At 40.3% G+C, this 17,075-nt stretch overlaps 1 protein-coding gene across 2 annotated transcripts in view; it reads left to right on the top strand.

Annotated features, from left to right (window-relative positions):
• The window catches only part of LOC103480440 (protein Dok-7), a 35,536-nt gene that overhangs the window by 515 nt on the left and 17,946 nt on the right, over window positions 1-17,075 (top strand). For both annotated transcript variants that reach the window (XM_008435389.3, XM_008435390.3), the window contains exons 2-7: window positions 36-81; window positions 1,781-2,011; window positions 4,178-4,378; window positions 10,122-10,241; window positions 13,110-13,208; window positions 14,053-14,834. In XM_008435389.3, the coding sequence (XP_008433611.2) occupies window positions 36-81; window positions 1,781-2,011; window positions 4,178-4,378; window positions 10,122-10,241; window positions 13,110-13,208; window positions 14,053-14,834 (1,479 nt within the window). The remainder of the gene's footprint in view (window positions 1-35; window positions 82-1,780; window positions 2,012-4,177; window positions 4,379-10,121; window positions 10,242-13,109; window positions 13,209-14,052; window positions 14,835-17,075) is intronic.

Genomic DNA, 17,075 nt, shown 5'->3' with positions numbered 1-17,075 from the left:
ACGCTTGTGTAAAACTTTCTGTTTTTCTTTCGCAGTGGAGGACTAGGTGGCTCGTGTTTCGTAAGCCGTCGCCTGTAGCAGGTAAGAAACCACTGATGTGTTTACTGCGCGCTTTGGAGCGCTTCTCACACCTGTGCGCATGTTTATTTGGAGAAAAACAGTCGTTTTGGACTTGAGCCGTAATTTACGGGCATGTGTAGCTTTTTCAAACGTTAGCAGTTTGAGCCTGTAAGTTTTTGGTAATGTCACGTCTTTCTAATATGCAGAAAACACAAAACACTTGAGCTAGGCGGCGGTGGAAGGATGATGGTTTGGCGTATAAAAGCTAGGAAAATCAAAGTTTGTATTCACCAAACACAATACATTTAAATTTATTGTCAAAATTACAGCACGAGGCGTTCGCAGATTTGAATATATATTTGTTTACCTTAAAGTGCCTCAAGGTGAAATTTGTTGTGAATTGGTGCTAAACCGAATTATGCTAATTTAGCTGAAATTGTGGTTTGTTTGTTTTTAAAGCGTCCCCTCTTAAGGCTGTGCTCATTTTGCTTGTTTGAGTTAGAAAAATAAACAGGGCTCTCACAGTTATGATATTGACTTGGAGTAAGAAGGACCCGGGTAAATTGTTCTAGCAGGTTTATTAGTCGCCTAAAATCCTGCAAGAATATGTGGATATAGACAAAGCATTGATGGAAAAATTCAAAATCACAATATAAAAAATCTAATGTGGTTGACTTGTGAAACTTGTCATCATTTTTAAACAATTTCTCAACATTTCACACTGCAGGATTGTTGCTGCATTACTGCTCAGCTCAATGCTTAATACAATTTTCCTGACTTTTAAACTTTTAAAATGTGACATGGTCTTTAATGAAACAAAGTAGTTTAATTTGATTCCTGTGCAGCAGATTAAAGCTCTTTGGGTGTCATGTGGGACGTCTCAGTGCAGGGTGTGTGTGTGTGTGTGTGTGTGTGTGTGTGTGTGTGTGTGTGTGTGTGTGTGTGTGTGTGCAGGGTATGTAGAGCTGCACAGCTTAACATACTGCACAGGTTGAGTGGTGCTCCTCCTCAGATCTTTGATGTCAGTGTTGTTACAGCTGTCTGCACTAATGCCTTGTCTTTCTAAGTGTGTGTTAGTATGCGTGTGTGCGTGTGTGTGCGCGCGTGTGTGTGTGTGTACGTGAAGGACAGCAAAATGCGGACGCACTGCTGTTTTGTTGGTTGACACTGAGTTGTTCTTGAAAGGTGTCAACAGACTGGAGGACACGCCAGCGGCTACTGTCGGTCAGAATATGGAGTCAGAGTAGAAATACAAATATATGTTGTGTTTCAGGGGAGAAAACGTCTTGAATTACAAATACTTCTCATCAATTATTTGATAAAAATGCCATCAGTATGTGAAAAACAAGTCTGCTCTTTCTGTCCGTCTCCGTAAGTGTTGAGTTTGCTGCTCAAATCAAATCCAGCATCCAAGCATCAGCGACGGTTAAAACAGACAAATATGTCATATTTGTAATAAGAGATTCTTTCTCTCATTATTTTAGTATTTCAAGAATATGAAAATGAATACATTCAATAATTGTACCTGAAAAGAAGAAAAGCTTTGTCTGCTTTAATGTCAAACAGTGTTATTTTATTAAATTTTTTATCTGGTGCGTGTAAATCTTGTTTCAACTGTTTTGAACTAAAATAAGTCGTTTAGACGTGTGTACCTCTAACCTACTGTATTTATTTATTTTTTACCTCATCCTGTGTGAAACTCTTTGTCTCTCTGCTCCAGACTGCCTCGTTTTAGTGGTTTTCAAAGACAAATCAGACAAACTCCAGAGCAACAAGGAGAGGGCGAGCGTCACCTTGGAGGAGATCTGTGGCCTGGAAGCTGGACCTTGGTATGAAGGCGTGGCGTTTACTCTGACCGTCCTCTGCCTGAACCAGGTCGCGCTGCTGGGCTTTGACAGCAGGGAGGCCATGCAGGCGTGGGAGCTCCGCCTGCGCTACGGCCTCGGAGAGGGTGAGGACCAACGGTCTCCAAAACATTTGGTTGTTCCTTCTCTCTAGTGAAATCACAGAACTTTGGCAGCTTCAGTTTCAGATCGCCATTCAAGGAAACGTATACATTTGTGAGCGTGAAAATCTTTGATCTGATTTGATCAGACTTTAGAAATCTAAAAAGACTTAAATAAGAACTGGGGGTGTAACGATGCACAAAAATCACTGTTTTGTTTGTACTTCTGTTTTAAAGTCTCTCTTAAGGCCTTGGTTCTCTGCAGTCAAAGGAAACAAACAAAAAGTGGCATTCGTAAAACTCGTTGAAGATTTGTTTATTTTTTTTATTAACGAAGGAAGAGCAGGTACAGCCACTGACCGGGTTCTGTAGTGTTTTTAGAATCAGCTTGCCATTTTTTTAGGCGAGTAATTCAGCTACGTGCAGAGGGTGCTCTGTAATGAAATTTCTTTTAAAATACTTTGTCAAATTAAGCCACTTATTTGGTTTCTTCTGAGTTTATTTAGTAGAGGAGCTACGTGAAGCTAAATTCATGTTGGCTTTTTTTGCTTAACTTCACAAATGATCAGAAAGGCATATTTTAGAGGATTATAAAACCTGAAATTAGAATCGGATAATCGAACAACTGAACCAGTGTTGAGCAGAAATAATGGACAAATAACAAAGTCAGTTATCTGTATTTAAATGAGTACGTCATAAAATTGTTTTACCAGTGAACAGTCACACTTAAATGTGTGTGAAAGCACATTTAAGACACCCTACAGTCTTCTGATTAAACTTAATATCAAATAATAACAAACTAAACGCAGTACAAGTGAATGTTTCCATTGTGGTGATTTGTGACTTGAAGTTCTTGTATTCAGACCATCTATTATAGAACTTATGACAACTTGTCTTTGTGTAATGAGCATTTCTGGCATTGCGGTGAGACTCACTGCCGTGTAACCCTGTGGAGCTATTATATAACCTACATAGAAACTAATAATAGCTTTGAACTGTTCATCAGTTGGCAGCTGAATTGTAAATATGTCTCTGATGATAGTCCTGTTGGAGGCGACTTTGCAAACGATGCCAGAGAGAAATTACGTCACAGCTGTTCCTCTAAGTTTTGGTGCTTTGTCAGATTGCGATCGCTGCTTATTTTAAATAGGTAAAACTTTATTTCGACAGCAACTTTCAATTGTAGCAAAGCGGCTCACAGTAAAAATGGGCTTAAAATTTGTTGAAATGCAACGTAAACGAGAACAGAGTCGATAAGCCGGCAGACGTCTGTCATAGAAACTTAAACTAGTTAAAACGACTCTGAAGGATTTATCAGACCGCATGACCGCAACACGGCTCTGAAAGTGAAGACTGAGATTTTAAAATTCATTTTAAAAGGTTTTAAAGGTCCAGGAGAAAACAAAATAGAACTTCAAGTAAAGCCATTTCTGTGGAGCGGCTTTTATAAAAAGGCCAGGCTAAAATTTGTTAAACGTCTCCCGTTTCTCAAAAAAAAAAAGATAAAAGAAAAAAAATGAGCTGTTCTGTCACTACCTTTTCAAAAGCCTTTGACATAAAAAGGATCTTGGCCTGTAATTTAATAATTTTTAAACCGTGTAGGATCAAAATTGCATCCTTTTCTTTTTTCCAGTAACGGCTCAACAACAGCATGCTTAAAAGTGCTACACTTGTTAAAAGTGAAAGTATTGAACGTTTCTACAGAGTCTGTGTGTGTTTGAGGCCTTCTGCTTAATGCCACGGAGTGGAAATTATCCAAACCTGCACAGATGTCCCCTGCCAGCCGTTCCTCCGCCGTGTTGGCCGAGGGCCAGCGCGTCTGGCCCTTCAGTCGCCTTGTGTGCCGCCGTATGAATCTCTCTCAGCCTGAGTGACGATGAGAAGCCGCTGGCCAACTCTTTGTTATCGTCACCAACGTTAATCTCATCTGTTTGTCTCGGGTTCCTTATTAATCCTGCACCTGTGGAAAGCTGCAGAAACTTTGGGCTGGAGAAGCACAAGCTTGTTAATCAGTTTGCTCTGCTCCTCCGCTCGGAAACGATTTTCCACTTCAGATTTTTATTTTTTTTTCCTCTGATTTTCTTGCGCGCATTATTCACGTCCAAGACGTTGGACAGCTGATTAAAGTTTTGCATCCGTCACTGCTCCGTCTAAGCTTCTCCGTCTGCTCAGTTCACAGATTCGGCGTCGGGGTTTTACCAGGGACCAAGCTGGAGAGCGGACCTGCCACTCTCCACCTGTGCAACAACCTTCTGGCCCTCGTCCGGGACTTTCCTCCCGTCATCATTGGCCACTGGAACCTGCCGGACCTGCGCAGATACGGACCGGTGCCGAATGGATTTGTGTTTGAAGGGGGAACAAGATGTGGATACTGTAAGTAGATTTCCATACAACTCTGGGCTTAAAGAAGCCTTCAAGGCTGCAGTCAGGGGAGCTTTGTTATTTTCTTAATAATACAAACATTCTCTTGTTAATTCACTGACGAAGATGTGTCGAGCTTTTTTTTTTTTTTTTTTTCCAAAGTTTCCTGTAGAAGTGTTAACTTCAAGTTGGGGATTTTTTTCTGCTATTAGTTGTGTGAAGTACAATTCGTCCAGCGTTGAGAAATGATTGAAGTAACACAACAAAGCATGCGCTCTGCTTTTTATGATTTGGTTATTAAAACCATGTGGATAAGGATATAAAATATAAAGGTTAATCGGATGTTTCTCTCTTCTTGTCAAATCTGAGTTCTCTGAACTTTAGTGGAGGATTTTTGGCTTTTTGGAGACTTTTTTTTTTCTTCTTCTTGTCCACCTGGTCTCCCTCAGGCAGACACATTAACCAAGACAGCCTTCAGATGGATTTTATTATGAACTAGAATTTATTAGAGTACATCCACAGATTTCTCCTTAAGAAAACATTTTTAAAGTGATTGTTTTGTAGCTTTTTGTTTGAGAAATCTACGTTGGTAACTTTTGTTTTCATGTGCTATTTTTTGTTTTTTGTTTTTTCTCAGTGGTTTGAGCTTCAATTCAAAATTCAGAAAGTGTTTTACTTGTTAGTTAGATTTGATTTCTGTCATTTTTCTTTGATTACCACAACATGATGTGCAGCTCTGTGTGTCGAAGTTGTAGCTCATTGCAGTGACTCCTCAATGTTTCTCTTGACTGACGTTCAGAACAACTTCAGCTTCATTATTCCAAACATAGATTGTATTATTGTTTAATTATTTAGGTATTTTAAATGAAGAACTCACATTTTAATAGATTAGAGCTTTCGGCCTGAAAACAGGCAGCATCAATGACCTTTTAGCCTGTGAAGAATCTTTGGGGAACGTAAGAGTCCCCACTCCAAACTTTTATTTTAGAAACTACACGTCTATTCAAAATATCTTTTTCCTTGTTGAGAAATCAATTTTAATGTGCAAACCAATGCCTTGTTCTCTAAATATGGAGAAAATGTTTCAAAAATGATTCAAAATGCATGATTCAGGGTTTCCCCCAGTGTATTATAAGCCTGGCGGGCCACCAGGCTCTACTTGTGCCCCAACCAGGCTGAGCATTGCTATTTTTTTTTATATGTCTTTTTAAAATGTTTGCATTTTTAAGACTTTGTAGTTGGTATTCAGGTATTAATCTTTCAATATTTCAATAATACATAATTATCAAGGGATATTTTCAAATTTCCTGTCACCTTTAAACATTTTTTGACTCAAAAAGACGACGGACCGCTGGACGAATGACCACCCTCGCACCCAACCACTGGGCTTAGCAGGTTTTCTGGGGGAAACTTGATGAATACTTGTACTTTAAATCTCCCTAAAAGAGACTGGAACGAACTCTGACTATGTTGTATGGCCAGGTTTGCCCTGCAGCATGATGCTTTAGAGGTGCCAGGTTATGTATTGCACTGCAGTCCTTCATCCCTGGTGCGTTTGAGGCTTCGGAGCCTCGGGCTCAACAAGCTCAGAGGATGAAGAAGGGGGATCGAGATGAGAGAGTCTCGGCTCAGCTGACAAAAGACGGACGGACGGATAAATCCAAACTAACCAAAAACAAAGATGTTTGGTTGTTGGCGAATTTACCTGCATGGTTCTGCAAAGCAAAGAATTGACTTAAAGCAGCTAGGAATGGGAGTGAAGAAACATACGACAACATTAGACATTTTCTTTTACGAAGCAATCTAATGTAGGACCATCAATTCCAACATTAAAAAAAATGTGAATATGAGGCGAATGGTGAAACTTTCCAGCAACAGATCCACATAAAATAAACCCACCAGGCGCTGCTTTTACCTTCACTCACAAAACAACAAGCACAATCTGGTAATGTAATCTATGGGTACAGTTTATCCGCAGCAGCTCAGGGACGAGTGAAGCTGAAGCTTCTTCTTTTGGAAGCTCACTAAGCTGTTGTCTGTGTCCTCTCTGCTCCTTTGTGGGAAATGTGAGCCGAGCCGCTCTGCCAGAACCTCTCAAGGTTCTGCTCAGTGTTTTCTGCTAACAATGGTTGTTCAGCTTAGCGCTTCAATGAAAGCAGCAAAAGATTCATTTTCACTTGACTTCAAGTTTTGTATTCATGTTCTATTAAACGCAAATTTAGATCAAAGTAGTTTAATTTCTCAAATTACCGTAAGCTTCATTTACATGAGTTAGATTTTTAGCTTTAATTGTTAATTCTCTTTAATCTTAGACAATAATGTTCAGCATCTTTACTGCCGTAAGCTGAAATATTTCATCTTAATAGGTCAACACATTAATAAGTGATGAGAATAATCTTTGACTGCCTGGTTATTTTCCAAATAATGCCAGTGATTGATTTAAAGCAGGTGAAATTATAATTATTTTTATGAATAGTTGATCATATTGCATCTAGAAATATACCGCAGACTTTTTTTTTCAGCTCTGTGAATTACATTTGCCTCAGTAGAGGAAACGCGTCTTCAAGCTCAACTTAATTTTTTCGCTCTAAAATAAACTTTCTTAGGTTTCATCAGAATTATTTAATTATGTTCAAGGGATTTATCTATGTCAGAAATTTACACAAGAACTCAAATACACTTTTCCAGGAAACACAGCTTGTAATAAAATATATAACCTTGGTGAACAGTGTGCTGGATTAACATCTATTATCATTAATAATTAGCAATAAAATTATACTCTGTGTATTCTACAACCTGCTGCCTGCGTCTCTTTGGCGCATTGTGGCGCTTTGTGGTGCTTTTTGTTCTGTTTCCACGTTTTCTCTTGGACAATTTCCGTAAACCATATCATTCTGTGCATAATGCAGAAACAGGAGTGTATGCTCACTCTTATGAAAATTTCCAGATTGATCAGTTTTGCGGTGAGAGTGGTTCAAAACCCACACCGGGTCTCAGGTGATCAGAGGAAATGAAGTTATGTTGCAGAATCATTTCGATTAGACCTAATGAGCGATTTAGAGAAACAAACTTCCATTCGATTCTCTAAATCACATCTATAACCTCTGGCTACAGCAGCTTTGCTAGACGCTTTGAGAGACACGTGTACTGGTTTAATCTTTTACCAGTTCACTAGCTTGGCTTGCTAAATGATAAATGGACTGGACTCAAAGTGCTTTTAAACTCCCAGTTAAATTTTTCCTTAGCAGCTTCGGATTTAGTCTCTTGTCCAAGAACACTTCAAGCTGCTGGGATCACACTCACTACCTCGCATTTCTTTAGTTGGTTGAAATGGACAAATAAAAGCCTTCATCTTCCTAAATCCACTGAGATTCTGTTGCAGGACTTGATAATTTATCAAATCCTTCAAATCTGATAAAGGTTTACAAAAACGAGTGAGCAAAAAATAAAATAAAGCTGATGTTGACTTACACCAACAGGTGAACCTCAGTAGGCTGAATTGCAAAGGCATGACACACTTTTCAGATTTTTAACATAGAGCTAAGAATCATGTACTTTTGCTGCTGCTAACAGAAACTCTTGGCTCTTGACTGCCTGTGAAGATCCAAGCGAAGCTCACACCTCCTACCTCCTGAACCGGTTTAATAAGTTCTGCTGCTTTTTATAGAGGCAGTGTTTTTGTCACTTGTTGAAGCAGAGACCAGAAGGGTCCACTTGAGTTTCTGTTTTGCTTGTTTTTACTCTGAATAACGCGAGCCAAATAAACTCTGCCACCTGTGCTTTGTGGTTATTTTGCACTCTAGCTTTTTGGCGGCGCACCTGACGCTCTTCGTCTGCTAATAAAAGTTCGACTTGTGGGCGTACAGTCGCCAGTTTCAGGTTTCATAAACAGCTAGTTCGCTCGTCTGGACGAGACACGTCTTGATTAGATAACACAACAGCGAGTGACCTGCAGATTCTCAGTTTCAGATGGCGCAGACATTCGAGCAGACTTCACTGCTGACCTTTGACCTCTGCGGCTTTGGAAATACGATTTACAGGGGTGGTCTTGAGGAATGGCGCGACCTCTTTTTTTATTGTTTGTGTCTTGAAGCGGACCGGCAGCTGTACAGTCAGAGATGTTGAAGACCTTTGACCTTACGAAGGTTTTTGTTTTCTTTGAGGCTCAGAGCTGAAAGACAGGCGTTTTGGTCTCAGTCTGCAGCATTTCTTCTGATGTTAAACTTAACGGTGACGTGCTGAGTTTAAGGATTGTCACCTCTGAGCTCTTAGTGGCAACTTAGCAGTGAAACCTATGTCAGCTTTGAGGTTTATTATTCATCTTCAGACCATCTGTGTGTCTGAAATGGACTCAATAACTGGAGCCATGGTGTACAATTTGCCTCTGGATTATTTGGAAAGTATAAACTATTAATTTAAAACATTTTTTTAAACATCTTCAACATTTAGCAGCGTCTCATAAAGGCCTTAGCTGAAATTTAACAACTTTAAATCCTGGTAAAGACCACATTATTTTCCTTGTTGGAATGCTGCAGATGGTTATGGGTGCGTTTTTGTTTTTATCTGATACGAGAAATTCTCTTGCTGTTTTGGAGTGGAACGCAGGACCTGAAGCGGAGAGGAGGCAGGAAGTTAAAAAATAAACTATTTACTTTAGCAAAAATCTAAAACTGAAAACTCACGAGAACCAAAAGTCAGGAAGAATAATGAGGACCAGAGGAGATGCAGGAGGAAACACTGAAATATATTTAACCTGGAGATTACTGAACAGGGAGTCTGGTTAGAAACACGGGTGCAGAAACGTTTGACAGAATTCACGGGAAACATGGGAAACAATTACAGAAACGTAAACAAACCAGAGACTCAGCCCAACATAGGACATGATCAAGATTCAAACAAAACTGTAGACCAGAGAACACAGAGGAAACAAATATAGTAAAGACAGTTTTTCACTAACGATTGCCACAAAGAGCTGAAAATACAGTTGACGAACAAAAGTTAAGAACAAGGAATCTTAAAACTGAACATCACGACACTTGCTATGTTTGACTTCACCGACTTTTAGGTTATGGTGGACATTTTACCAACCGTGTGATCTTTACATTTTTGCCCATAAGTTTTACAGTATTTAAAGCAGAACCTCATGAAGATATTAGCATGGTTTATTAGCCAACTGATAGATATCAGCATGGTTTATTAGCCAATTGATGGATATTAGCATGGTTTATTAGCCAACTGATGGATATTAGCATGGTTTATTAGCCTACTGATAGATATCAGCATGGTTTATTAGCCAACTGACGGATATTAGCATGGTTTATTAGCCAACTGATAGATATCAGCATGGTTTATTAGCCAACTGATGGATATTAGCATGGTTTATTAGCCAACTGATGGATATTAGCATGGTTTATTAGCCAACTGATGGATATCAGCATGGTTTATTAGCCAACTGATAGATATCAGCATGGTTTATTAGCCAACTGATAGATATCAGCATGGTTTATTAGCCAACTGATAGATATCAGCATGGTTTATTAGCCAACTGATGGATATTAGCATGGTTTATTAGCCAACTGATGGATATTAGCATGGTTTATTAGCCAACTGATAGATATCAGCATGGTTTATTAGCCAACTGATGGATATTAGCATGGTTTATTAGCCAACTGATGGATATTAGCATGGTTTATTAGCCAACTGATGTTATTTTTTTATTTTTAAAACTTCTACTGACGATGTCCACTTTCTACAGGGGCTGGTGTTTTTCTTCTGGCGTCTGCGGAGGGCGAGCAGATCAGCTTTCTGTTCGACTGCATCGTTAGAGGCATCTGCCCCAGCAGAGGTCCATTCGGACTGCGGCCCGTTTTGCCAGGTAAGTACTGCAAAACGTTTCACCCTCCTAAGCTCAAAAAGACACGAGAAAAAAAACTTGTTGATAAATAACACAGGGAGTTTTTAGATTCCAAGACAAGAGTACAAAAAAGAGGCAACGCAAGCAGAGCCTGATACTCATTTGCCGCGTTTCATGCAAAGATCAATCTGAGCTGCCGTGCTGCTCACCGGGAGTGAAACGATTTCTGCAAAATAAGTTGGTGGATTCAAGACTCCTCGACTAAGATGTCTTTTATCCAATTTGATAATCCTTGATAATCCTGACTGTGAGTCAGTCAGTAATTCAGACAACATCTGACTTAAAGTGTTTTGAAGTGAATGGAAATTCTTTGGGCCACCTTAAATGTAACACGCAGACAAAGATTTTCCTCCAGCTTCTCTGCAGATACAAGGGGAACCAACACTGAACTAAGAACAAAAAGTCACTTCAGTTAATTGCCAACTTGAGCAGCAATTATTTTCTTTTATCGGGAGTTGGAAACAGAAAACCCAGACCTATGGGTCTGGGTTTAAAAAATATATTTTTTAAAGCAGAAAAAATATATTTAGAAATATATTTTTTCTGCTTTAATTATTAGACAATGGTTTGCAACCACAGTTTTTTTCTATTTAAAAACTTTTATATGTGAAATTTAGTCAGTCTGAAGTTTACGTACTCGTCTTACATACCTACTGAGTGCAGAACACTGATGACCTCTGTCCTGTAAGAAACTTTGCCATGTTTTTACTTCCCTCAGTGCTACCTGCAGAGGTCTGTGCATGTTCCAGTTTTCACTCATCTCGCCGCCCAATCGCAGGTTGAGCTCATTTTCCTATTATTAGAGTGCGAAGAGCAATAAATAGCAGGGACGATGTCGGAGAGGGGCCTTAGGGGTCAAAGTCACAGTTCACACAAGCAGAGAAGCCAAAGCCTCCTAATCACTCCGAGCATGTGTGTAACCTCATCCTCCGGATTCCTCTGCTGCCTCGTCTGATCAGTCGACCAGCGCTCGACTCTCCCTGCTGATGTTTTTGTCACTTTTTATGGTTCTACCATCATAAATCTTCTCCGTGGCGAACAGTTATGCGTCTTGTTTTCACTTTTGGTTCGCCGTGTTGTCGTCCTGGTCGGCTGACAGTTTTGATTAACTGCTGTAATGACGCTGGGTTCGCTTGTCGCTCTGAGCTGCTATGTCAGCCTCTATATCATAAACTCTATTAGCTCTCTGATCTGCGTTCTTCATTTAAGATTTATTAAGTTTGAAAAATTAATAAGAGATGTAAAAGCAGGTTAACTTAAAGATGAATAGCATTGTGGATTCCTTTATTAAACTTTCATGCGATTTGTCGTTCCTGTAGACACAGGAACGTTTTCAGTTTGTTTAACGTGAGCTTTGAAAGAAAATTTTTTTAAAAAGAGGAGTTCTTATTAAGAGGCTTTGCAAAAGTACTTCGTTTCATAGTCCAAAATTAAAATTTACTTGGTCTTTCTAGATTTGCCCCTCGGTGTGGATGTGTGTCCTATTGTGGTCTGGCGACGCATCCATGGAAATGGGTGGAAAGGAAAAAGCACAATGTTCTAAAAAGGTCTTTAAAAAGTCTTAAAACGGTGTCATCTATGTGTTCAGCCAGCTTTACTTATTTACTCTTACATAAAATCCAGGGAAACCACCTAAATAAATCACCCAATTAGTCAAAACATTACACTTTTGTGTGTTTTTTTTAAAAATTTTTTATCCCAAAATGGAGATGTTCCTCTCAAAACGACCCGTGTTTTGGCAAAACAAAACTTATGTTTTCTTGTACAGTCAGAGCAAAAATGATTATTGATTACTGCAGGTCACATTGCATTGTCTGGCACATTTATTTATTGCTGTTTTGATGTTGATCAATGCGATCGTTGCTTAAATGAGAATCAGCTGTTTGATTTACTCGATGCGTTGATTTGCCAAATCACTTTGTTTCATTTACGAAATATCATTTAAGTTCTACGTCACTCACTGTAGTGAGATAAATGTAGTTGTTGTTTTTTGTAGAAGTTTTTTTAAAACAATTTTACACAATCGTTGACTTGCTAGTTTTTAGGTAAAGTTTCACTTCTTGCCATTATGTTTTTTTGTGTATTGTCACAGAGACTCTGAGTACTGGATTGCGTTGCACTTTGCTGCAAAACAAACTTGTTGCTCTCGTCTTGTAACATATTAACTAAATATTGTCATCTTCCTCATATGATGGCCTAAGTCAGTTTTTTTTTTTTTTGCAAAAAGTAATTTAAGTAAACAAATCACCGCCTTATTTTTGCCGAGATGATTTAGTCAAAAACGGACGTAGGCCATTATTTTAGGAAGTTGAGCGACATTTAAAATAAACAACAACTTGACTTTAATAACACTAACGAGTAGCGCTCCACTTTTAATGAAGCGCCCGCTCTAACATAGTAGTGGAAATGCTGCCAAATTTGCTTTTCAGAGTCATATTTAGTCTCAATGTGTCTTTTCGTTGGATTATGGAATTTCACGCGGAGTAAAAATTTTTTTTCTTTTTAGCGAAACACAATCTCACATTTACTAAAAACTTTGCTCAGAAGATCAAACAGAAATCAGACCTCTGAATCAATTCGGCGTCAGAGTTGACCTTGGCGATTCGAGGTACATTGGATCCTTGCCCGGCTCCAAGAATCTTACCACCAGCAGCAGCAGCAAAAAGAGCCACGTGGCAGTGCTATAAATAAACCCTGTACTGGTGCACAAACATTGCAATGCTAGACCCCTTTTTCCAGGCCCAGCCAAAGCTTTGGGATTCTCACAGTTTAAGCTTACATCACACCTTTCTTCTATATCCATCCTGAAGATTTTTTTTGTTTTTGCAGAACTCAACTCAGGCCAAACAAATTCAGAGGAGAAGCTGAACCTGGAGACCCAGGAGCTGGAGAAGCGACTGAGCATGCTCTCTCGTGGGAGCAGCACAGGTGGGATCCTCCAACCCGGGGCAGTCAAAGTCCACTCCTCCAGTGTCCTGCAACTTTGTGATGTGTGTCCCCTGTCCAACAGAGCCAAATCAAATGGCTGAATCAACATTATCTATCTAGTTACTTAATTCAGCTGGACACTGGAGTTTGACACTTGCGCTTTAAGCCTGTCAAGAACGGAAACTTAAATCAAAATGCTGATCAAACTTTCACGTCTTCACTGTAAATGTTACTTTTAGGACTGTCAACATTAACGAATGGAATTCATCTAAAACTTACATTTCATCACATAAAGCAGATTCATCTGCATTAGATATTTTGACCTGCAACCTCTCTCCTGAGCTTTCCTCTGTCTTGCACTGCGGTCAGCAATGCAGAGTCACAAACACGAGTCAAAGGATGAGTGAGGAGAATCAGACAGTGGCAAATTTCGCTTTAAAACAAACACAGTCACAGATGTTTGGATAAAACCAGAGGTAGAGTGCACATGTTGCAGTGATGAATTATCCTCCCACCGAAGATCGAGCAGTTTACAGTTAACATTTCTAAATTAACGTTTGAAGCAAAACGTCCTGAATACGAAAACCTGGAAATCAGAATCTCCAGACATGTTTGGTTTGACACGGTAAATAGTTTCTGTTAAAACATTTTCTGAAAAGGTGCAATTTTACATTTCAGGCTCACGAACTGGAGCATAGTGATTAATCACAGAGCTAGAGTGATTAATTCGATTTTTTAAATCTACTGACAGCACTAGTTAAGTTGGTTAAACGTAAGCATATCATATTATGGTGCTTTAATTTGCTTTATGAAATGTTAAACATATTTTTTTTTTTCTTGGCAGTCTCATCCACGTATTTCCCATCTGCCGGGGGAGACGACCGCAGCATATCTGGCTCCTCTGACGCGTCCGACACCAGCCAGTCAGACTGCAGCATCGGCAGCAGGCTGGCCATTTGGTCCGAACCCGCCTCAAACGCCACCGGAAGCGCCTGCCACGCTGGCGCCAAGGCGGAGCTGCAGACTGCAGAGAAGCTGTCAGCCGGCCAGGGAGGCGGCGGCCGACCTTCGGCCAAGCCGCCCCGGCAGCTCCAGGACATCGGCCGACAGAGCTCTTCGGACAGCGGCATCGCCACCGGCAGCCACTCGTCCTACTCTGGGAGCTTCTCCTCGTACACGGGCAGCCTGGACATCGCCCCTGGGGAGGACTTTGGCTCCGTGTTCGGCTTACCCCCACAGCTGGCTCAGGAGCTAAGCCCATGCAGTTGCCCCACTGCTCCTGGACAGGAGTACCAGGTGCCAACGTCGCTTGTTGGGCATCTCTATGACTCTCCCAGGAGGGTGTTGCATGAAGCGAGTGGGGGCGACAAAGACTGTGAGCCCTTTAAATCACCTGAAGACCACCCCGTTCCTTCAGACTGCCCAGCGGAGTCCGATTTGGGGGGCGCTGCTGAGGTTCAGTCAGAGGCGACGGACGGACAGTCAGATCCTGCACACGCACAGGGCCCTTCAAGTGACGGCGGGAAAACAAAGGCGCTGCCCTCTAGTGGCTCCTCTCACAGCTGCGGCTCCCTCTCTGCCTCCAAAACTGTAGTGGCCATCTGCTCAGTGTGTGGTGGGTTCAAGGTAAGAAAAACTGATCGTTTCTCCTTTTGATTTGTCAGGCGGCCTCAGCTCACGTGTTTGCTTTGTCAGCAGCGTCTCGTCTGCTCTGTGGATTACTGTAACACTGACCTTTGCGGTTTCAAAGCTGCGTTTTGGTGGCAGAACCAGGAACAAACCCACGGCCCATCTGTCCATTCAGCTTCACACCGTCATCGTTCAGAGCAGGTCTTTACGCCGAGCCGCCCAGCGAAGTCTTTTCTTTCTGCTTCTGTTGGTGCGTCTTTTATATTTGAAGCATTTAGGTGGATTTCTGCGTGAGCTTTGTGAAGGGTTTTGCTTTTGGTTAAAACTAAATGTTGTCTTTATTTTTCAGATTTGTATGATTATGCCGTCACCTGAGATGATGTGTAGTCCTGCTTCATAATTATTGTTTTTGGAGCTGAAAATGCAGTAATTCATCTCATTTATCAACTTCTTATTTTTTTTCAGCTTTTGTATTTTAATAATTTGTTTTCAGGGCGGGTAGAAATCAAACCTCAGAAATTATGAATGTGACATAATCCCTTAATTATATATGTAATTTATGTGGTTGTTTGCTGGTTTTGTAAGGTTTCTCACTGTCTGATCGAAACAGACTAGCAACTTCCTTTTAACATGCACCGGCTGCGTTGTAAGGTACAGATGATTACTCAGGACCCTTTCTTGGCTTCTGGACTCTCTTAAGTCTTTGTGGCACAGATTAAATGTGTCGATAACATTCCTTATACGTCGTGGTCCATGTTGTCGCTTGTTAGCTGAATATCCAACAAATTAAAATCCCCCATTTAGATAAAATCAAGATTCATAGAACCAGGAAACATCTTTCCGGTTTCATATTGTCCAGTTTGGTTGATTGTGAGTTATTTTTAGCCTCAACGTCCTGTTGTTGGCTGACAAGGAGTGGCATCATATGTGGTCTGATGCTTTCACCTGATTTAAGGTTGGTAACCTTGGTAACCTTGATTGTAAAGGGTCGTTATTTGAGCAACTCCTGCCTTTCTGTCATCTCATACCGGTCTGTCCGATCTCCTGTGACATCAGTGAGGCATTTTCATCCACATAGCGGCCAGATGCTTGAATTTTTATTTTTATTTTTTCTGTTTTGCACCTTTTCAAGCAAACCTGCGGGATTGGTGTGTGTCAAAATACTAGTGGAGCAGCAGTTTCTGAAATATTGAGACAAGCTCAGCAATTCAAAGTCACTTAAAGCCTCTCTCACTGACAGATTAAAGTTCAGTTTCAGCTTTGTTTTACAGATGCCTAGATTCATTGATCTGATGCCGTGTGATTGACCTATTTGCTATTTCTGCTAACAAGCAATCGAACAATTGAACCTAAAAAAGTGACAGTTTTGAACTAATTAGATGACTGTACCCATCGAATGAGTAATTTTCAACAATACATTGAAAATTAATGTTCCTACTTGAACTATAACAGTTTCTTCATATAATAGTTATAGAAGAAACTATAGTTATAGAAGAAACTGTTCCCACCAGAAACCAGAAACTGGTACGTGGTTGTCAGAGCTTCCCAAGAAACTGGTGGGCTTACTGGTGTAACTTAAACAGGAAAGCTGGAGAGTTGGGAAACTGCAAACTTCAAAAACACAACACTGGCAGCTCATTTTGAATATTTTAGATTTGCAATCTGACATAAACTAAATCCAGCCACTTTGAAGGACTAAAGCCACTCAAACTATGAAGGAAACAGTCTAGATCACATATGTCAAAGTCAAGGCCCGCGGGCCACATCCGGCCCGCAAATCAATTATCTATGGCCCCTGAATGATATTTAATTACTATGAGAACCGGCCCGCAAGCCAGAGCCGCCCGCTCGTGTTTTGCCTGCAAACACTACATTTCCCATAATGCAACGGTAGCCCGCGAAGTGACTACAGCGCGCCCAAACGGCTTCATTATTCATCAGCTCAGAGCCTCACCCCGAACATTGATGAACTTGTACAAAAGATGAGACACCTCCAAGTATCAGGCTCAGCCTCAGACAAGTGAGCATCACAGAGCAGTAACGTATTTTCAGTTTATAAGTTTCAGTTAAATTTTTACATTTGTTTCTACAAGACGTGATTTTTCTTTGAATGAAGTATTGTTTTGTCTGTGTGCCATATATTTTTGTATTTTATTTTATTTTTTTGTATTTATTTTTCAGTTGAATGGATTCAGGTAAAATTGAAGAGCCATGAGAAAGAATACAACTGATTTGATT

The sequence above is a fragment of the Poecilia reticulata genome, chromosome 18, assembly GCF_904066995.2.
Source record: "Poecilia reticulata chromosome 18, P_reticulata-male-v2, whole genome shotgun sequence".
Lineage (NCBI taxonomy): Eukaryota > Metazoa > Chordata > Actinopteri > Cyprinodontiformes > Poeciliidae > Poecilia > Poecilia reticulata.
Note: the sequence above shows the minus strand (reverse complement) of the source record. Positions and strands in the feature narration are given on the sequence as shown.